General features: G+C 42.5%; 1 protein-coding gene across 5 annotated transcripts in view; it reads right to left on the bottom strand.

The window, feature by feature from the left end:
* LOC127000431 (teneurin-a-like) overlaps window positions 1-21,711 on the bottom strand; it is a 382,877-nt gene extending 361,166 nt beyond the window's left edge. For 4 of the 5 annotated variants that reach the window (XM_050864150.1, XM_050864149.1, XM_050864151.1 and 1 more), the window contains exons 1-2: window positions 21,486-21,711; window positions 2,106-2,153 (exon numbers count right to left, since the gene is read on the bottom strand). In XM_050864150.1, the coding sequence (XP_050720107.1) occupies window positions 2,106-2,153; window positions 21,486-21,672 (235 nt within the window). In that variant the 5' untranslated portion in view covers window positions 21,673-21,711. The remainder of the gene's footprint in view (window positions 1-2,105; window positions 2,154-21,485) is intronic. The other variant, XM_050864152.1, reaches the window with a different exon arrangement.
* Window positions 21,712-23,363: the final 1,652 nt, after the last annotated feature.

Genomic DNA, 23,363 nt, shown 5'->3' on the forward strand with positions numbered 1-23,363 from the left:
CTTCTTTCCTTATTCGTTCTTTCAGTCTATTGTTCCGCGCACTGGACTGTCAATCAATACTTCAGTCCATCACTCCCACCATCTTCATCTTCCCTCATTTCATCATTTAGTCTTTCCTTTCGCACACTATACTGTCAATTAATATCTCCCTCCCTTACTTCCATCCATCTTCCTCCTTCTCATCATTCTTCCTTCCTTTATTCCATCGTTACTATTTTGGCCCTTCTCTATTATTTATCTATCGTCCTTTGTTACGTGCTCTCCATAATTACCTTCAAGTCCTCGGAAAACAACAGTGAAGACCTTTATGAGGATCTTCAACAGTCCCCTGAAAAGACCGTTCATGCAGCAGCGGTCTCCGAGAGGTTATTACACGTCCGGTTGCTCTTTTTCACTTTTAAGCGGTCGAGTTTGTTTACTGAGAGACGACTGCAAGCGGGTTTACTTCTATTTTAAGCCGATTTACTCTTCTTAATTTACGCCGATTTTCTCCGTTTTAAGTCGTATTACGGGTACTCCTTTAGAAACCCGATTTAGTCCTTTTCAAGTCGATTTACTCCTTTAAAAGCCGATTTATTCCTTTTTAAGGCGATGTACCACTTTTTCAAGCCGATATACTTTATTTTGAAACCGATTAACTCCTTTTTAAGTCGATTTATTCTTTTACTGAAGCCAATTTACTTCATTTAAGCCGATTTACTCCATTTTGAAGTAATATTTACTCCTTTTTCAGAGAAAACGGGTTTGTTTACTAAAAGACGGAAAGCGAGCAGATCCACTCCTTTTCCCTCGCCTCAAATTTCATGTTTTCACGAATTTGGACGCGATGGAAGGAGTCGTTTTCTTGGTGTGCGAGCATCACCTGGCGACCCTCGCGAACCCAGGTGACGCAAGTGAGAATGGCTGGATGCACCTGAGTGACGTGATGTGAAGGTGAAAGTTCCTCGCCTGATGTATCTTATTCCGCGGCAAATAAACTGACATAAATCTGATTTCCCATCTCTGGCAAACTATCCTATTGTACGGCAAGGAAATATGACTTTGATACCCTCGCAAAAGTCATGTCGCTGCCAATTGAATGTCCTCACGAAAATATTTTATTCTTCGCCAAATAAAATGCTTTGCAACCTTGCTTCACATCCACAGCAAAACATTTCCCGGATATACATGAATAATATCAAAAACACAATAACAGGAGGCTGTATTTGAACTTACCTTTTCTTAATAAAAATGTGAACTGAAGCAATACAATCCTGACAGTTCACTCACACAATGAAGTGGAGAAAGAATAATAAGTCACAGTAAACTAAATTAAAAAGCAAATAAAATATATAATGTTAGTATGTTACAAATGGAACGCAAGCCACGTTACAAACACGACAAGGCTCTCACTTATTAACAACACAATTCGTCATCAACACAGACCCCGAGACGTCAGACAGCCAGCCAGAACACAAGCAATATCCAGCACCCACATTAGATAGTCAGACAGCACAAAAGCGAGTCAGTCAGCACGCCGCTATACACACACGGGTTAGTAAGTCAGCCACCACGCCACCAAACACGGTAATCAAACAGCACAAGCGTCAGTTAGTCAGCACCTTGGCAGCATATCAGCACACAGGCGGGTCAGCAAGTCAGAACGCCGCCAATCACGAGGAATAAACTGAACCAGCACGATTAATGAACACGTCAGCACACACATGGTTAGTCAGCACATGAACACACACGCGGAGAAGTTACAAAGAGAGCCATAGAATAGCGTAATTTGGGCTATTTCATCACACACGCCATGCAGTTACTAAAAGAGCCAACTGATACTGATACAATAGTGATTTCTTGAGCTCTAAGTACTTCTCCAAGATCCTGATAATACCTAGGAACCACGAAAACTCCCCACTTGCATCTGCTTCAATTTCGCCTGGCTCTTTTGGTGATAACACTGCGCCTCTAATAAAGTTGAGCAAACTCTCCTACTCTATGGCTCTAGTAACCTAAGACAACACACACACACAGGGGTTAGTCAGCAAGCGTCAACGAGTTAGTGTGTTAGTACGACGGTGTTAGTGTGTTAATAGGACGGAGATGAGTGTTCGGTAACCTACGTGGCCGCGGTATGAGGCAGTGAAGCCGAAAGCTGCCTCCGGGAACATCTGCAAGACAACAACAAGTGACAGCAACAGTGACAGCAGAAGGAGGAGGTGGTTGATGGCTCTTGACGTGGCCTGTTACTATCATCATCATCATCATCATCATCATCATCACCATTATCATCATTAGCGTTATATATTTCTTGTCAACATTATTCACATTTTCAGCTCTGCACTTTGCTCGTATTTGCATTCTAGTTTATTATATTTTTTTTTACTTCATTCTCTCATTAAATTTTCCTTCCCACGCGCTTCTCAATTAGTTTACTTGTTCAAAATGCATCATACATGTTTTTGTTTTCTTTCTTTATGCAAATAGCAGCGCCACATGTCTTGTAGTTCATGAATTACTTTTGTCTTTTTTCTCTCACATTTTTTTTTTCCTTTTTAACTCCGAGCAACATAACCTTTATAATGAGAACGACAACGTAACATTACAAGGCGCACTCAGAAATTGTGTGTTTTGTTTCAGGCACAGAAAAACACGCACACACACACAAAAAAAGCTGAAAATGTGAAATGCAAACAAAAGAAAAAGAAAGACAATAACAAAATAGGAATATAAATGTCTGTCTCTCCTCTCTTTCCGCCTTTCTCTCTCATACAAAAAAAAAAAATGAAAAATGGTGACACATAGGATGCATTTACATGACTGTTATGATAAAAGAAATAAACATAAGAGGAACAGGGATGACAATACTGAATAAATAATGTAAATAAATATTAGGATGCTGAATAAACCCAGACACGAGATGACAGATGGGACGGAGAGAGGCGCAGCATCCGGAGCAATGCATAAAAGAAGAACAAAGAAGAAATGATGAGGATAAGAAGAGACGGATCAGAAATTAAAGGACTGGGAAGAGAAGGACAAAGACGAGGAGAAGGAGGAGGAGGAGGAGGAGGAGGAGGAGGAGGAAGAGGAGGAGGAGACGGGAAGTAGTGAGAATAGAAAAACAAGAGACGAAGAGATGGAGAAGAAGGAGGAGGAGGAGGAGCATGACAAGAGAGACAAAGACGAAGGAGGAGTACTGCATGGAAAAGAAAAGGTGTAGGAGGAGGAGGAGGAGGAGGAGGAGGAGGAGAAAGGGAAGGAGACCAAGGGGTGAAGGAGGACGAGGACAAACTGGAGACGAACAGATGGAGAAGAAGAGGGACTATAAAGAAGAGAACTGCATGGAAAGGAAACGACGAAGGACACAGAAGAAGAAGAGAAAGAGGAAAAGGAGGAAGAGAAAGTGGGAGAGAGGGGTGAACAGATAGAGAACAAAGATCATGCCAAAAAAGCCTAAAGATGAAGAAAAATATTGCATTGAAAGGAAACGACGAAAGGACACTGAAGATAAAGAAGAGGAGGAGAAGGAGGAGGACAATGTGGGGGGAAGGGATGACGCAGGACAGACTAGAGACGAACATATGGCACTAACTGGCGCTCTGAAGGAGGACACTCAGCACAAAATGGACAGACTCGGCGCCAGGGAACCCGAGCTAGTACCGCTGACAGCTGGACCGGGGAGTAAAAGACAACTGATGCAGGACACAGTTGGAGCCCGACGGAGGGAAGAAAAAGGAAGAGAGGAGGAGAGACGGATGGTGCAAAGGAGGGATGCTGGAAGGGAAGAAGAATGAATGGAGAGATGAATAGATGACGCAATAGAGGGATGCTGGAAGGGATAAATAGGAAGAATAATGAATAAACGGGGGAATGGATGAGTGGAGAGATGAACATAAGTAAATAAGCTGGCAGGGATAAAAGGAGTGGAGGAGGAATGAAGAGAATGGTGGGATGGAGGGATGGTGAGTAATAAATGAGGAAAGGGGTTGAATAAATGAAGAAATTGAGGGACAGAAGCAAGGAAAGATAGAGGAATGGCAGGAAAGATAAGTGAAAAGAGGGATGAATGAATGGAAGGAGAGCAAGGGACAAAAATAGCGATGGAGAACGGAAGAGATGAAAGGGAAGAACAACGAGAGCAAGGAAGGATGGCGAAGTCTTAGGTTGCGAAAGAGAGGAAAGGAAAGAGATGGCGATGGAGATACGAAGGAGGGGAGGAAGGGAGGAAGGGAAGGGTGAAGGGTGAGCATTGCGTGTGAGGGGGACAAAGCTTTCCTTCCGTCACTTTGGTATCGATTTTCAGCGCCAAGAATTATGAAACCAAAACACATGCGAACCAAAATCATGACAATGGCTATAAGAAGTGTTGTTGTTGTTGTTGTTGTTGTTGTTGTTGTGATTACTGAAAGGCACAACAATGGCAAGAAGATCAGTTCCCTCAGAGGCTTAAAAATATTCGTTACTACGTGAGTTCAATGACGGAAGTGTACGAATTATCTCTCTTCTCTTCTCTTCTCTCTTCTCTCTCTCTCTCTCTCTCTCTCTCTCTCTCTCTCTCTCTCTCTCTCTCTCTCTCTCTCTCTCTCTCTCTCTCTCTCTCTCTCTCTCTCAGGTGATATATGAGCCACCAGGTAACCCAACCCTACCTATCTATTTTCCCTGACACAGTAAAAGCTTCTTATTATGAATACGGCCGGAACTGAACCTATATTTACTGCTATTATTATTATTATTATTATTATTATTATTATTATTATTATTATTATTTTATTATCATTATTATTGTTCTTGTTGCTGCTGTTTTAATGTGTTCAGGTAATTGGTTTCAGTGCACACCTTCCCCTAAAACAACTTTCCCTTCCTAATCAAATGAACAAAACACAAAGGGATACAAACTTTATATTAATTTACCACTTTGTTTCCTATTCTCCTCTCTCTCTCTCTCTCTCTCTCTCTCTCTCTCTCTCTCTCTCTCTCTCTCTCTCTCTCTCTCTCTCTCTCTCTCTCTCTCTCTCTCTCTCTCTCTCTTTCCTTTTCTCTCCTTTTGTCTCTTCTTTCCTCTCTTTTTATATCTCTCATTTTCACGTCACTATACATGGTTACGGTACTGGAATTGCCTCTCTCTCTACTCTCTACTCTCTCCCTTTCTCTCTCAGTCCTCTCTCTCTCTCTCTCTCTCTCTCTCTCTCTCTCTCTCTCTCTCTCTCTCTCACTCTCTCTCTGTCTCTCTCTCTCACCGTCTCACCCCTCTCTCTCTCTCTCTCTCTCTCTCTCTCTCTCTCTCTCTCTCTCTCTCTCTCTCTCTCTCTCTCTCTCTCTCTCTCACCCCTCTCTCTTCCACCCCCTCCCCCTCCCACCCCAGCAAACATCACCCTCGTTCACCGGAGTACCTAGCGGGAAAATGAAGAGAAAGAGCATAAGGCAGAGAGGGCGTCAGCGGGCGTGGGAGGAAGACAACTGGGATAGATGAGACGTCAGGCGTAGTCAGCTCCACCATATTGTACGGGGAAGGCAATTTTGTGTGTGTATGTGTGTGTGTGTGTGTGTGTGTGTGTGTGTGTGTGTGTGTGTGTGAGAGAGAGAGAGAGAGAGTCAATTCCAGCAACCATATACAGGAAATGACAGAGAAAGGAGAGAGAGGGAGATAAAAGGAGAGAGAAAAAGGGAGACTCGGAAACCAGAAACCAAAGGAAGGGAGATAAAACCCACACGTCATGTCATTTCGTTTTTCTCTTTTTTTTCTCTTTTCTTTCTTATCTCTCTCTTCCCTTCCTGTTTATTCCTTATCAACAACAGAGACTACAACACCACCACCATCACCATCACCATCATCACCATCGCTCTCACCATCATCACCATCTCACATCTAATACAAAAAAATGTTCCTTAAACATCATAATTTTTTTTCATTTTGTAACTCGAGACAAACATATAAACAGAGAAAGTAAGTTACCGAAGTGTTTTAAAGAGTACCGTAAAAAAAAATAGACATGAAAGATTGAAATGAAATACTGATAACCTTCTTTTTTAAGTCTTTTCCTTTAGAGACAATATGTTAGAGAAGGTTTTTAGAGGTACGATATTTATAAAGAAAGCTATGACAAAAAAACTAAGCCCGTAACCTCTTTTAATCCTTTCTTCTCCTCTCCATTCTTCTCTTTATTTCTTCACTTCCTTTTCCCTTCCTTATTCTTAGTTTCCCTTCTGTCTCTTCTTCTCCCTCTCACATCATTCTTCCATTTTTTATCCGTATCGTTTTCATCTTTTTTTCCTCATTCCTCCGCTAAGTTAATATTTCTACTAGTTTCTCTTTCTTTTTATTTTCTTCTTTCTATTTCTTCACTTCCTTTTCCCTTCCTTTTTCTTAGTTTCCCTTCTGTCTCTTCTTCTCCCTCTCACATCATTCTTCTTCTTTTTATCCGTATCGTTTTCATTTTTTTCCTCATTCCTCCGCTAAGTTAATATTTCTACTAGTTTCTCTTTCTTTTTATTTTCTTCTTTCTATTTCTTCACTTCCTTTTCCCTTCCTTATTCTTAGTTTTCCTTCTGTCTCTTCTTCTCCCTCTCACATCATTCTTCTTCTTTTTATCCGTATCGTTTTCATTTTTTTCCTCATTCATCCGCTAAGTTAATATTTCTACTAGTTTCTTTCTTTTTCTTTTCCTCACTCCTTCTCCCTCTCCTCCTCCCCTTCCTCCTCCACGCGCACTCATAATAATAATAGGGCTTCGTGTTGCGCCGGTCATGTTTCTTTTTTCTTACTTTACCTGGAAGCTTTACGATTTTAGATTCACCTGAACCATCATCATCATCATCATTACTGTTTTTATTCTTATCATTAGTATTTTTTTTTTTTGGTTATTTTCCACACTATTTTAAGTTCAATTTCGATGCTATTCGGTTTTTATTATTCTTTTTATTCTCATTATTTAGTGACCGTTGTCTCATTATTCACCTCGTTAATGATTTTTCTTTAAGACGAACGAAAAATAAATTACAGCAAAGAGTCTCGTGTCCACATTTTTTGACTCCCGTGTCCGCAAAAATATCGGAAAGGAGCGAAAACCTGCAGGAAAAGATTCGGTCTTCTTGCAGTTCTTCGCTCGGAGCATTCCTACGTATTGGGTGGGTGGGAGGGAATGGATTTCTCTCTCTCTCTCTCTCTCTCTCTCTCTCTCTCTCTCTCTCTCTCTCTCTCTCTCTCTCTCTCTCTCTCAAACGCATAGCAGTACCGAAAATGTCTTTTTTTCTTCCTTTTTTTTCTTTTTCTTTCTTTTCAAACTTGATTTTTTTGTTTTTTATAGTTTTTTTTTTTTTTTTTTTTTTTTGCTGATGTTTAGCATTTATTTTATGAATCGAAATCATTTACATTCATTATGGTTTGCCAACGAAATATATTGGTCTTTTTTTTCCGATCATTAGCATCTAAATCAATTTCTCTATTTTTATCAACCCAAAGATTTATCTTTTTCATCAATAGGACTGTCGAACATTCTCAATACCGATCTAACTCTCTATTAATGTGTATATCTGTCTAAATTTTTATCTATTTATATATATTTACAACCATCTGCTTATATCAATCTCCATATCTATCTATCAGTTTCTCTTCTTCCTTTCTTCCTTCTATTCTTCCCTTCTTTCTTCTTTCTTCCTTTCTCTCTTCTTTCTTTCTTCCTTCATCTATCAATCTATGTATCTATCAGTTTCTCTTCTTCCTTTCTTCCTTATTCTATTCTTCCCTTCTTCTTTCTTCCTTTCTCTCATCTTTCTTCCTCTCTTCATTCTTTCTCTTCTCTACGTCTCTTTCTCTCAGGGCCATTTTTTTCTGTCTATCTCTTCCTCCTCTTCGTTCCTTCAATTCTCTTCCCCTTTCTTCTCTAAGCTCTTGCCTCCCCACTTCTCTTAATCTCCCCTCCTGGTCTCCCCCTTCCTTAATCTCCCCTCCGTAATCTCCCTCCCCCTCCATGATCTTCCTCCGTTCTCTCTGTCTCTGTCTCTCCCTTTCTCTTCATCTCCCTCTCTCCCTCTTTCCATCGATGTATATTTTAAAGGTTGTTCGCTATCTATTGTTAGCTCCTATGGTTTCCTTGCTCTCTCTCTCTCTCTCTCTCTCTCTCTCTCTCTCTCTCTCTCTCTCTCTCTCTCTCTCTCTCTCTCTCTCTCTCTCTCTCTCTCAGTAGTTCCTTCTTTTTTTTTTCCTTTCTTTCGTTTTATCTCTCTTAACTTTCTTTCTTTTTCTTCGACCTTTCTTTTCTTTCTCTTCTTTTCCTTCTTTTTTTTTCTTTTTTCTTGATTTCTTTTTTTTCCATTTTTTTCATTCATATTTTTCTTGTGTGTGTGCGTGTGCGTGTGTGTGTGTGTGTGTGTGTGTGTGTGTGTGTGTGTGTGTGTGCGCGTGTGTATGTGGCTGAAATGAGAAATTCTTCCAAAACAAATTCCCTTTTCTTTGCCTCCTTTCATTTCCTTTCTTCTCATTTGGCGTTTATTATGCAGTCATTTCCTTTGCATTTTGAAGCACTCGCTCGATGCTCTTTCATATATTGTCTGGTTTAATCCTTGGCCTGACCTCGCGGCTGAATGGCTGAGCGTGTTGCATCATCAAAAGAGGTTATGAATCTGTGTTGAGAGGGAGGTGAAGGGGGTTAGATGCATCACAATGAATGGAAGGAGAAACAAACACATGACTGAAAAAAAATATGAAATGATGTAGTACTTAAAATATGAATGAGCGAAAAAAAGATTTGAATGATGAGAAGGCAGCGTAAAATAGAAACCAAACACAAGATTAATGAAGATATGGAAGGAAGGAATGGAAGAATGAAAAAAGGCAATGAAGGAAAATTAAATGAAACAAAGAAGTAATTAAGGAAAGGAGGAAATAAGGAAAAAAAAGGGGGTAAGAAGTAGAGCAAAAATGAGATTGATGAAAGGAAGAAGGAAAGAGAGGAAGAAGAAAATAAGGAAGGGAGAAGAAAGAAAAAGGGAGAAGAGATGGAAGGAAAAAAGGAAGACGAAATTGAGAGGAAGGAAAAAAGTGAGGAAGAAAAAATAAATGAAAGAAGGAAGGGAGGGAGGGAGGGAGGGAGGGCATAAGGGAGTGGAGAGCTTCATCCTTTGGTTCGTTCCACTGAGTCAACAATATTAAACTTGTATTGATCGCCACAAGTAGACGTGTGTGTGTGTGTGTGTGTGTGTGTGTGTGTGTGTGTGTGTGTGTGTGTGTGTATTCGTTTTTCCTGACTTTACAAACCAAGCAAGACAATCAGCTTTAGTTTTTTTTTATCTAAACATCAAAGCTAAAATCACACACGCACACACAAAAAAACGGCACCCTAAAACACATCTAAATTTGGCAGTCCTTAAAATGAAAACGATGAAAAAAACACGTAAAAAAACACTCCAAACACACAAAACTTCTCTAAACGACTCAACACACTCCAACGAAGACTCACAATTCTCTGACTCCATGACTTCGACTGACTGACTCACACGACTGACTCAGGAGGGAAGGGTGAGGTAAGAGCAGCGCCTCAATCTCAGAGCCATACAGTTAAAACCTTTCGTCCCCCAAGCACACATATTTGACAAGGTTTCGTTGGGGTAGTGGGCATTTCCAGGGCTAGTTTAATGACCCTGGTGGTAGTTTAACCTTTCTTCTGCACCATGAACCTAAAATACCACTCATAAGAACTCGACTGATCTCCTTTTTTTGGCCTTTGGAAATAGTTGATGTAAGGGGTGGAGGCGTCTAACAGCTCAGACTCAGACTCACTCCAGCCCTTCGCCTCACCACCCCGCCTAACACCTTCTCCTTAATCTTGTTTACGCCTCTTTTAGCGCCTCATTTTAAAACCTGCTGCGCTACGGCCTTCCGAGGGGGGGAGGGAGGGTAGATTTAAGGCCTTCTAAAACCTCACCATAAAAAGGGTTCAATTCTGCTTAGGCTATGTATATTTTGGGGGGGTTCGAGTGATGTTGTTCTGTGGGGAGAGTATTAAGGTGTGGTATTGGATGTGGTGGTGGTGGTGACTGATGGTGGTGATGGTGCAAGGTGATATTAAGGTGTAGTGTAGTTGTAGCTGTGGTGGTAGTAGTAGTAGTAGTAGTAGTAGTAGTAGTAGTAGTAACAGCAGCAATAACATCAAAGGTAGTAGTAGCAATAAAAGGAGGGGTGATAAAATTAAGAACAAAAGAAAAGTTATTGATGGCGGTGGTGGTGTAGGTGGTGGTGGTAGTGGTGGTGATTACAAAGACTGTGGCGGCGGCGGCGGTGATGGTGGCGGCGGCGGCAACAATTAGAGAAAAGGGGAACATTAATCAGCGCGTTAATAATGGCGGTGGTGGCGGCGGCAGGGGGAGAGAAGAGAGAGGCAAAAGCAGAAAATACGCGATCTTATTTCCGTTTCAGCGTCAGGTGTTGGCGGGAGATCAATGGTTCCCGCAGTGGCATTTACGGGCGTCTGATGAGGCAGGTGTGTGTGTGTGTGTGTGTGTGTGTGTGTGTGTGTGTGTGTGTGTGTGTGTGTGTGTGTGTGTTTTTTGGGGGGGAATAGACGGAAGGATGCACCGCGGCTCAGCGTCTGGTAATGGGCGAAGGAAGGAGAAAGGGAGGAAAGGGAAGGGAGGAGAGAGAGAAGGAAGAGAGGAGAGAAGAAAGGGGAGGAAAGAAAGGGGAGAAGTGTACCCTCTCCCTCCTGTTCCTTTTCCCTTTCTCTATCCCTTTCCCTTTCCCTTTCCTTCTCCCTTTCCCTTTCCCTTTCCCTCTCCCTCTCCCTCCCCCCACACACATTATGTAAATTCATTCGGAATATAAAAACCACTTCTATTACTATTAAATTTCCCAGATACTAAAAGAAAAAAAATCATAAAGGCAGTATTATTACCCTTTCATTATTTTTTTATATATAATTTTTGCATTTACCCTCAACTTCAATCCTATCAGAACCGACAACTTTTCTCGTGGCGTAATCGAAAGCCAACGAAGTGCAGTACAAAATCTTTAAAAGTACGTAACACTTTTTTTTTCAGTCGGAATGGAATGCATAAAATATTTTTCGATTTCAATTTTCCTTTCCATTTCATTTCACGATATTTGATTCTTTGTTCCCCCTCGCGAGCTGGCATCGAATCACCCCCTCCCCCCCTTCATTCTTTCCCTCTCTCTCTCCCTCTCTCTTTCTCTCCTTAACCTCTTCCTCCTGCATTTCCTCTCCTTTTTCTTCCTTTTCTCCTCTCCTTACTATGTGCCTTGAAATACCTCATTAATCTCACTTACCACCTCTCTCTCTCTCTCTCTCTCTCTCTCTCTCTCTCTCTCTCTCTCTCTCTCTCTCTCTCTCTCTCTCTCTCTCTCTCTCTCTCTCTCTCTCTCTCTCTCTCTCTCTCTCTCTCTCTCTCTCTCTCTCTCTCTCTGTTCCCTCCTTTTTCCAGCGCCCAGGTAAATATTTCTCACCTTTACCTGCACAAAGACAACTAATTATTCTTACCTGTACGTCTGTGTTGTAATTCTTTCAGGTAAGTTTGTTCTTCATTTCCTCTTCTCTATAACCTTGCACTTTCATCTTAATTCATCCTCTTCTATGTTTATTTATTCCTGTCTTCCCCTCCTCTATTCTATTATTTATTTTCCGTTATACTCTTCCCTTCCCTCTTTCCTCACTGTTTTCATCTTTTTTTTCTTTCATCATCCTCAATCTCTCTCTTTATTTTTTTTTTTCACTATATTCTTACTTTCTTGTCCTTTTTCTTCCTCCTTTCATCATCTTTAACTGGTTTTTTTCACACCAACTATTATTCCTTTACCCTTATTTTCTTCTTGTCAATCTTTGTCTTATTTTTCTTGTTCTTCCTTATCCTCCTTTTTCTTGTCGTTCTTCTTCATTTCTCTCCTTCTCTTCTCTCATTCCCACTCCTTTTATCGCCGCCCATGTTCTTCCTCCTCCTCCTCACATCATCCTTCTTCTGGCCTTTTCTTCTTCTCTCCCATTTTCTTCCCCTTTACTATCTATTTCCTCCTCCTCCTCCTCCTCCTTCTCCACCTTTACGTACCTCCTCATCCTCATCCCCATCCTCCTCCTTCCACATCATAGGAGCGGCCACAGTCTAACATCGTGAATTTTCTGGCCGCCGTGAGCACACGCGGCGGATTAAAACTTGAGGGATATTTTCCATTATCCGGAGGTAATTGCATTTTGGAGCCGGGTTTTTGGGCCGCGGACTTTTGGCTCACATATTGGCCGGAACACTTTGTAGTCGTGGATTCTTTTTCTCTTTCTTTCCTCTCTTTCCTCTTTCGTGTGCTAACTGGAAAGTCGGGGTTCTCTTTTTCCGGTTCCTCCCTTTTGTTTCATATTTCTCCCTGCAGCTTGCCCGCCCGTCCTCTCTGTTTCAATTTGGCGTCCCGTTGCGAGGGAGTTTCATCACCGATTAGCCGGGCGCTCATCTGTTCGTCCGGGGTCACGCCAAGCGCCGAAAAAAAAATGCATGATTGAGTTAGTTGGCCATCAAAAGGAATCTAATTAGGCTTCGTTTAGAGTTCGACCCTTCTCAAAAACTTTAAAACGGGACTCAAATCGATATAATGAATTCAATCTTCCAGGGAAAAGGTAAGGCTGGAAACATATAGATTTTTATTTTTTTTCAGCCGTATTCAATTACATGTTCCTTTTTCCACTAGCACGTGTTACCCCGAGGCTCGAGGGGGACGTGTAGAAAATGGAAAGCGATACCATAAAGGCTCTTACTTAATTACCCGACCGGAAAAGTGTAATCCAATCGGATGAATTATTGGACGATTAGCGAATCCGTAATTGGAGGGGATAAGCCGTCTGACACTTTCTCTATTGACGACCCAAATTTGATCCAAACGGCCGGCGAATTTTCCGGCCCACAATTTGTCTTATTTTCCTCGGCAACGCACACGCCGCCGTCCCTACATGCCTGGCAATGTCAAAATCTGGCCTTAACCATACTACATTTCATTTTTTTTTTTTTTCATTTTTCTTATCCGTACCAGTTTTTGAGCCAACAGTGCATTTTTTTTCTCTCCCACACACTGCTCTTCCTACACGCCTGGCAATCACTTATAATGCAAAATCTGATCGCTAACATTATCGACATTTCTTTTTTTTCAGCCTATATTTTGCCTTTTTTTTCCGCATCCCTCCACCACATACACACACCGCCCTCTATACACCCTCACGCCCTGTCAAACGTCACAAGACTCTTTATAATGCAAAATCTGATCTTTAACATCACCAACATTTATTTATTTATTTGCAGCCTATAGTTATTTTTTCTGCATCCCTCCCCCACATACACACACCGCCCTCCATACACCCTCACGCCCTGTCAAACGTCACAAGACTTTATAATGCAAAATCTGATCTGAACAATACCGACATCTCATTTTTACTTACTATTGTTTGCCGACATTTCATCTTTTTTCATCCCACACACACACACCGCCCTTCCTACACGCCTCACCCCCTTCCAAACGTCACACAATTCTTTATAATGCAAAATCTGGTCTTAACAATACTGACATTTTTATTTTTTTCACATTTTTATTTTGCATATCAGTTTTTCAGCTCGCCCACACACAGAACGCCCTCCCTACACGCCCCACATCCTTGCAAAAGTCACTAGGTTCTTAATAATGCAAAATCAAACCTTAACAATGCTGACATTCCCATTTTCTCATTTTTTATTATACGTACAACCTTTTCAACCTGCAATTAGTCTTATTTTCCTCCCACACACACACACACCGAACTCCCTACACGTCAACCCCCTTGTAAACATCACGAGATCCTTTATTATACATACCAGTCGTTTTCTTTCAGTAACGAAAACAACTTCAGCTCAAGGGCAAAAATAACGAGACAAGGGTCGGTGTTATAAGACCCTTTCGCTTCTCACATCAGTATTTTTAAATGTCAAAGAGAGGATCAATTGGGTTCTAATGAGTGTTTCTTTAGGTTCGCGGTGTAGGAAACTAGCCAAATTACCACCAGGGTCATAAAACTACTCCTGGAAATGCCCAAAACTGCTACGAAAGCCTTGTGTACTTGGACGACGAAATGTTTAGTAATACGGACCAAAGAATCAGAAGGCCCTCTAATCACTGCTCAAAAAAAAAAAAAAAAAAAAAAAAACGCGTGGCCAGGTGAAGGTTAATTTCAGTGGGAGAGCTGTCTGATACTAAACATATATAAGGAGCCTAAACAGTACATATATCGCATACTCATAATGTTTATTTATCACACGAACTTCAAGCAACTGTGGGCAGGTGAGTGGCCGATTAAAGGGAGGACAATCACCCGTAATTTAAGGCGGCGCTGGTCAATAGGAGCACACCTATGATGTAATTAGGAGGCAGTTTGAACAGGTGTGCTTCGACTCACTGAAAAGGAAATGGACATAAAAAGAAAACGGCTGCATGGATTAAGGAGTGACTTTTAAAACTGCCTGTATATAGAGGGCAGCACTGTAGCTATTAGCCACTTTAATTAGGAAGTGACTTTATTATAATATTGGGAGTATTAAAAGAAAGAATTAAGCTCTATCGTCAGGAGGTATAAGGAATCCAATACCATTACGTACACACACACACGCACACACACACACACACACACACACACACACACACACAGCAGGTAACGTGAGGCAACCACAAACTCTTCTCTTAACTCACGATTAGCTCTACTCTGCCACACACGCACACACGCACATGCACGCACACACAAACACACACATTTCCTCCCCCACCTACACACACACAAACACGCACACATTGTAACATATGACCGTTTCAACTTCACTTTATAACTTACACGACACTGAAATACGTACACACGGCTGGTTTGTCACTGTGTGCGGAAGATACATCACACACACACACACATACACACACACACACACATACACACACACACACACATACAAATTACTCTGTACTCCTTTTTTTTTTCCTACATTCGAATGCACATCTTTCTTTCCTCCCACAACATCACCACCACCATCACCACTCCTCCTCCTCCTCCTCCTCCTACTGCTCGCGGTAAGGAATGGGCCGCGGATAATACCAAGCGAGGAGGCATTAATTCGGGGTTATTGCGAGTGTTTCAGCAGTGTTGGTCTCGCCGCCGCGCTCAAATAAATACACCCAAGTACCCGATTTATGTGTTTGGGAGCCTTCGGGGAGTGTGTGTGGGGGTGGGGGGGTGGAGGGGCGGCGAGTGGGGGGGGGGAGAGGCGGTGAGTGTGAGGGGGAAAGGTGCGGTGAGTGTGGGGGTGGAGGGGGAAGTGTGTGCGTGGGGAGGTGGGGTGGTGAGTGTGTTTGTGTTTGTGTATGTGTGTGGGGGAAGGGAGGGGGGGAGTAGTGTGTGTATGTGTGTTTGTGTGTTTGTATTTCGTTATTTTATCCCCTCTCCTTCTTCCTCTCTCTACTATTTTTCTGCATCCTCATCCCCTTCTTCCTCTTCCTCCTATCCTCCTCCTTCTGGCCTTTTCTTCCAACACCTCTACTATCTGTGTGTGTGTGTGTGTGTGTGTGTGTGTGTGTGTGTTGATGGATATATATTGACGAAAAACATTCTGAATATATCCAGTAAATTCTGTAAGAGAGAGAGAGAGAGAGAGAGAGAGAAAACAGTAGCTATACAAGACGTGAGAGACCATGTAACTCCCTTTACTATATTCCCTCCTCCTCCTCCTCCTCCTCCTCTTCCCACGCCCTCTTTTCTTCACCCTCTCACGGCTCTCCCTAGACACACACACACACACACACACACACACACACACACACACACACACACACACACGGGCAGCTTTCCCTCCCCCCGTCCCCCCACACCTGCCTCTCCGATTAACTCCACACACCTGTTCTTCGCCTCTCGACTTTCCTCCACCTGAGTGCTTGCTTGCGGTTAACTTCGCTTCCACATTTTTTTTTATTCCTCTTTTGCGCTGCTCAGTTTATGTTTGGTTTATGTTTTGCATTTATACTCTTAGTTATGGATTAGAGTTTTTTATATATATATTTTCCCATTATTTTTTTTCCTTGCTTAGTTTCGGTTTGATTCTGTTTTGCATCCATACACTTACAGTCACGAGTCAGAGTTTTCAGAATAATTACATTTTTTGCTTTGTTGATTTTCAGTATCTTTTTGTATTGCTCATTTTCATTTCTTTTGCCCATTTTTACTTTTTTTTCCTTATTGCTCATTTTCGTTGCTACTGGTTCGCATTAATTCAATAACAGTTAGGTCTCAGTCTTTGTTTTATTCTTATTTGTTACTTTCACTTTATTTTCTGAGCGGTGAGATGTTTTGAAACGCTACCATTCGGCCATATATTCATTTTTCCTTATCGTACAGTGTTCGTGTTTGTGTTCCGAGTATATGAAGGAAAAATTAATACGGGCAAGTCAGCAATAACAACACCAAGAATAATGAGGTAATGATATTTTAGTCATTCAAAATAAAGTGAAGTTTAATGAAACTTGAACGATATAAAGTCCAGGTAAAGTTTGAAATTATTAAAACGTATTGCGAAAAGGCAAATCAACTATAGTGGAATAACAGTAATATATATGATTATGTAGAAAGAATGTTTAGTGTGATCCCAAGAAAAAAAATCGTTATTTAAATAAAACGAGAAATAGAGAATGGGCTACAAACACCAATATTCATATAAGACGATTACGGGAAAAATAGATTAACGGGAAAACACTTTGAAGCTTACAATATGAAAATGCATTGGAGGCGAGGAAGCGTGGAAACGTACTAGAGATAATAATAATAACAGTCAGTTGAAGGTCATAGCCCAAATAGAACGCCTTTCTAACACTGAACTGTGAAAAATTCTTTAATAATACTATCAGAGGATTATACCAACGTCAAGCCGGATCGTCGGTTTAACTCCACACAACAAAACTTCAATAGCAACTCAAACGAGAAAGCCGGACGCCGAGGGAATTCAAAACAGGATCACAAACACAACACTAACACAAAACAACAAACACTTTCAAACCAATATAAAAAGAAGTTCCTGATCCGAAGGGAATTCCAAACACAAACAAGTTCAAAACAACAAACATAAAATCTTCAGACAAACACCTTCAAAACAACAAACAGTAGACCCTGACACAAACAAAAACAACAACTTCTAAACAACAAACATCACCGTACAATCCCAAATGAGAGAACAAAAACAAACCACTTGAAAACGAAAGCAAACACAAACACTCTTTACAAACAATAAACAAAAGACCCTGACACAAACAACAAATACCTTCAAATCAACAAACATCATCACCGTACAATCCCAAATGCATAAAAACAAGAATGGCCCACTTGAAAACGAAAACGCAGACACACAATAACAAACGGTGAGATAACACGCCAGGAACACACTAAGCTGACACGCCCTCACCACGCCGCTGCAGAGTCCATCCCAACATTTGACAAGGCTTTCGTAGAGGCTGTGGGTATTTCCATGGGTAGTTTTATAAGCCCAGGAATAGTTTGACAACGCTTCTGCACTATGTATGTAAAATATTACCCATGAGAACCCGATTAATCTCCTTTTCTGGACTTGTGAAATGTCTGTTGTGAAAGTCGAAAGCGTCGGAACCTGGTCAGCCTGGCGTGGAAGGGGGAGGGAGAGTGGGAAGCGTGACGAGGAGGTGATCCAGGAGACGCCGATCCAACAGACGTCCTCATCGAACCGTGAGCCTCAGTTCGCATACTCTTCACACGGTCTCACTGTGTTTGCCATATCGTCACCTTCATACACAAACTGCCTTGGTTATTTTCTTATCATCGGGATATCGAAAAAACTGTCCTATTTTTTTCAATTTCGATATTATTAGTAGAAAAGTTATGATGAAATTCGGATCGCTCATACACTGGAATAACAAAGACACCAATATCAAAAGGTGCGCCGCAAAATAAAATAAAAAATGATTATGCAGCGTGATTAGACTTTTTACGTACAGTGATTGAGTCGAAATCCTTCCCTTCAGGACACAGCTTCTCTTCACCACAAACAGCAAGACGAGTGGTTAACAACAAGCCTAAGATAAATTACTCGCTACAAAAAAATGTCTTGCTTCACCTCATATCAAGATCGGCGACTGAACTAAATGCAAACTGACCGATCCCAAGTCGTTCTATCGCAACCCGACTTCACTTCACCACACAAAACAAGAGTCAAAATACACGCTAGAATCAATGTCATATAGCACTCAAAACCGACCCAACTTCCCCGAAGAGAGAGACCACTGTGTCTTACGTAAGCGAAAGCAGACTGAACCAGGACCAGTGAGTGCCAGGAACACCACTACGCCAGCCACCTCGCCACACCTTGAGTTATTAAGGGGGACTGAGTGCAGAGTAGAGGAGTCAAAGTCGTCCCCGTCCGCCAGTCCGCCTCACCACGCCTCGCCTCGCCGCAGCCGTCATCGATCCGTCTCCAATTGAATCCCAAGCGACGTGTCTCCAGCTATATTATATGTATGTAAATTGGGCCAGCGCAGGGGAGCATAGCGAAGTGTGTGTGTGTGCACGTACTATTGGGGGTGTTGGAGAGGGGAGAGAGGGCGGTAAGTGAGGTGCGGGGCGTAGATGTGGCCGAGGGGAGAAGGGAACTAGGCATGGAAATGAGCTAGGACGGAAGGAAGGAAGGAAGGAAGGGAAGGGAAGGGAAGGAAGGAGGAAGGGATAGATAAATGAAGAGGAAGGTGCATTTGCGTGGATGTACGAGGGAAGATAAACAAGGAAGAGAACTGATTTTAGGGGAAGGGAAAATGTTCTTGAAAATTGTGTTGTGTTTCTGTGTCCAACGATGTGTCTTCAGCCCGTTATGACACACACAGACACACATACACACACACACACGCACACAAACGCACAAGACGACCCTATCCCCGCAAAAACACCCCTCCATATACACGACAGATCCCTAACCCTCCCTCTACACCCCACCACACACACACACACACACACACACACACACACACACACACACACACACACACACACACACGAACTTCTTACGCCCCTCCTATGCGACTCCAAACAGACCCCACGACCCCCTCAAAGCCCCCCTGAAAGCCCTAAGACACGGTAAATTCAGGAACCCTCCCCGGCTGTCTGCATTTCCGCCGTTTAGCCGTCATATAAAACACTTTCCCCGGGCTCAGAAACACTCTCCTGCCCGACTCTCGTGACTCCAGGGCACGCAAAGAGACGGCCCACAATTTGGAGCCTAATTATAGAATACATCTCACCTTTATGGGCCCAGATATCACGCTCCGCCCCGATGACGCCTAGATTTGTGTGATTGTCCCAGATAAGCCCCAACCTCCCGCCCGCTACTGCGCTACTAAAACCTTGTTCACTATTAAACCCGCTAAAACTATGCTTGGTTGAATATATCTCACCTTGACGGGGCTGGATATCACGCTTGTGCCCGATGAAGCATAGTGTTTTGGGACTGTTAGAGATGAAAAGACAAGCTGGCTACCCTGCTGGTGTTATGAGCATACGACTACTACTTTTGCACCTGCTACCACTGATCCTACTACTGCTGATTTGGGTCTGTCACTATACTCCCCTTTCACTACTGCGACTACTACTGCTCTGGGTCTATCACTACTGTACCCCTTTGAACTCCTACTGCTGCTACTACTTCTACTACTGAGTTTGCTGTGTCCTTACTGTCAATCTGTCACCGCTTCCACTGCTTATTCTTCCTCTATTACTACTGTCAACCCTTAATTCCTGCTACTACTGCTTATTTTCCTCTATCCCTAGTGTCGCCCTTTCACTACAGCTAATAATGTAAAGGTTTGTCCTCATTCAATACGCCGGTGCATAAGTTTCCCCGAATTAATATCAGAATCTTTTACGCAGGTTGAAATTTTCTGTAATCCACACCTGCTCCGGGGCATAACTTCCCGCACGCAACATATAAACAGGAGCGCGTAAAAGATAAGGATATCCTGAAGTCTGGGATCTTTTTTCGTGTTTTTTTTTCTCCTCCTCCGTGCTTCGCTTGTTATTATTTGGGAGAAAATTGCTCCTTCTCCGCATTCTTCTTATGGGGTTTGAAATCTTAAATCACTCACAAACTCCAGACTGCGAAAGCTTCTCAAGAATTCGCTCTCATTTACGTTCCCGGAAAGATAAGTGCAAAAAAAGAGTACACACACACACACACACACACACACACACACACACACACACACACACACACACACACACACACGAGCCCCCTCTCCCCCCACTCACACACTTCGTACCCAGCGCCAAGCCATACCAAGCCGATCCAACTCCAACCTTTTCCAAAAACAAATAAATAAATACGCAATGCCATCTGCTAATACTTGACCTTCCTGGAAAGTTTAATGGAAAGTCAATGGCACGTGGAGAGAAAAAGAGCCGTTTCCATCATCCTGAACTTGGCGAATCAATGCTTTGAGGAATGGCACCGAGCGGTCCAGCCCTCCACTCGCTCCGTCTCCGACCTCCGTCCCTTTCGCTTTTCTCTTTTTCTCTCTCTTTACTCTCTTTACTCGCTACACTCTTCTCTCTCTCTCTCTCTCTCTCTCTCTCTCTCTCTCTCTCTCTCTCTCTCTCTCTCTCTCTCTCTCTCTCTCTCTCTCTCTCTCTCTCTCTCTCTTCTCCCAGGCTTTCACATGAGGACGCTTCTATTTATTCTCTCTCTCTCTCTCTCTCTCTCTCTCTCTCTCTCTCTCTCTCTCTCTCTCTCTCTCTCTCTCTCTCTCTCTCTCTCTCTCTCTCTCTCTCTCTCTCTCTCTCTCTCTCTCTCTCTCTCTCTCTCTCTCTCTCTCTCTCTCTCTCTCTCTCTCTCCGTCTCTCTTTACTCCCAGGCTTTCACATGAGGACGCTTCTATTTATTCTCTCTCTCTCTCTCTCTCTCTCTCTCTCTCTCTCTCTCTCTCTCTCTCTCTCTCTCTCTCTCTCTCTCTCTCTCTCTCTCTCTCTCTCTCTCTCTCTCTCTCTCTCTCTCTCTCTCACTTTCACTTAGTCACTCTCACTCTCATATACTCTTACTCTTATTCTTACTTTTACTCTTACTCTCACTTACTCTTACTCGCACTCTCGCTCTTACTCTCGCTCTCTCTCTCTCATACACACACACACTTGGTATTCATATAGTTTGCACTCTGCCGGTTTCATTGTTTTCTTTCTCATATTTATTAGTGTTTACCTTGTACTCCCCACTCCATTTGTCCCTGGAGGGCGCCACACGAGCACTCTGTCACCATAACACTACGCCACTGCATTATCTTCCTCTGTTTAACTTCCCGCAACGCCAAATCGAAGCAATACCAACACAGTACCAGGAAGCGACGCCACAACACCTGGGCGTGACACCTGGAGAACCCAACACCCCCAGACAACAAAACACACCTGGCGGCCAACAGCAACACAAGTGACCATCCCGCACACTCACACCTGACTCACCTGTCCTCTGTGAAGCCCGATAGCCACGCCCGCTGCTCCTTACGTCGCACTCTTCGTCGCTCGAGGAGTACTGATTGGCAGAAGAATTGGTGCCTCCTGATTGGTTGCTGCTCCGCCAATCCGATCGCGGGCCTCGCCGACTGCTGCTGCGATTGGCCCCTGACCTTGTCCGGCCCTCGGCTTCCATTTCATCGGTTGAGAATCATCTGAGGGTAGAGAGAAGTTGTCGTTAGCACATTAGTTGATAAAGAGGAAAAGAAGTTTGTAATGGTTGAACGATTAATAACACTACAATTGAAACTGGTAAAAGGAAATGACACGTATTTTAATAGATGGTAGAAAAGAGATCGCGCGATACATTCATACATATTTACACGCACTGAAAACGAGAAAAAAATCAGCAGCTTATAGAAAGGAAAATACAAGGAATGAAAAATTGAATATATCAACGTCTCAAATTAATGAACATATATTTCTAACATAAACAAACGAGAAAAATAGTTGATAAAAGTAGATAAATGCAAAAGACGAAAAAAGAGGAAAAAGAGGAAAAAGACTAGTAGATGAAAAGGCAGAGAGAAAGAATAAAAACGAGGAAAACTCAAAGTATAAACCGATGTGACGCGCGCGAGGGAACACGCAAAGAAATTCTAATGGAGATCGAAACCTCCAAATGGAAAGTTAGAAGCCGCCACATCTCGGGCGGGGAAAAGTTCCTCACAATGTCTCATTTCCTCGCCGCCTCCCCGTCTCTTCCTCCCCACAACTCTCCAACACGGAAATCTGCGTGTTGGGATGAAATTGGATTCCTTAAAAGTTTTTCACGCATATTGGTCTGAAGCGACAGTTATGGAGTTTTGGCAATGCTGGGTATGGATGGAGAGCGTCAGGAAATGCAGGGATGAGGGAGTTTGTCGAAGAGGTAGGAGGAAGAGGAGGGGGGAAGGAGCGCAGAAGGAGGCAGACCAGGAGGAGGACGAGAAGGTAAAGGCGAGGAAAAGAGAAGCAGTGGCGGATGAAAAGAAGAATGAAGGCAAGGAGTAATATTATGCAGAAAAGGGAGGGGATATGGTGGAAAAGATTTGGGATTTTACACGGAACTCTACGGAAACGTCAATCCAATTTTCGTTATAAAAAAAACTACTTTCCTTACCCCTCCATATCATCATATATTTTAGAGATAAACGCAATAACTTACATTTGTTTAGGGTAATACATATATACACACATACCTACACACATACATACACATATACATTCATACATAAGACGGCTTTAGCGCATCACCTGCCGCCAAACAGGTGCACGAAACGTCTACAATGAATTACAACGAGGCTTCTCTGCTGAAATACGACTCGGAGCGGTGCCTAAAAATGCCTCACGGAGAATATAAATACCTTACATTGACGCGGCTCAGCCAATAACTTTCCGCGAACGTTTACGGAGATGCAGAGAGCTTTTTTTTTTTTTTTTTTTTTTGCATTTTTTCTGAGGACTAGCACTTTCTTTTTCTGTCTCCTTTTACCTATCTTTATCTATCTATCCGATCCTATATTTACTTTTATATATCTGGCTACCTTTACTATCTATAGTTAAGTTTATCTATCTTTATCTATTTCTTTTCTTCCCTTTATCTATTTTTCAATACCTCTCGCACATACACACACTCAAAAAAACATGTTCAATCACATGTATAAAAAACTTCCAATACCAACACACACACACACACACACACACACACACACACACACACATACAGATCCCCATCCCCACCACACACATACAACCCCCCCACAACACACACACACACACACACACACACACACACACACATATACAGGCCCTCCCTCCCCCCTTCCCATTCCACACACACATACA

The sequence above is a fragment of the Eriocheir sinensis genome, chromosome 18 (assembly GCF_024679095.1).
Source record: "Eriocheir sinensis breed Jianghai 21 chromosome 18, ASM2467909v1, whole genome shotgun sequence".
In the NCBI taxonomy this organism is placed as follows: Eukaryota; Metazoa; Arthropoda; class Malacostraca; order Decapoda; family Varunidae; genus Eriocheir; species Eriocheir sinensis.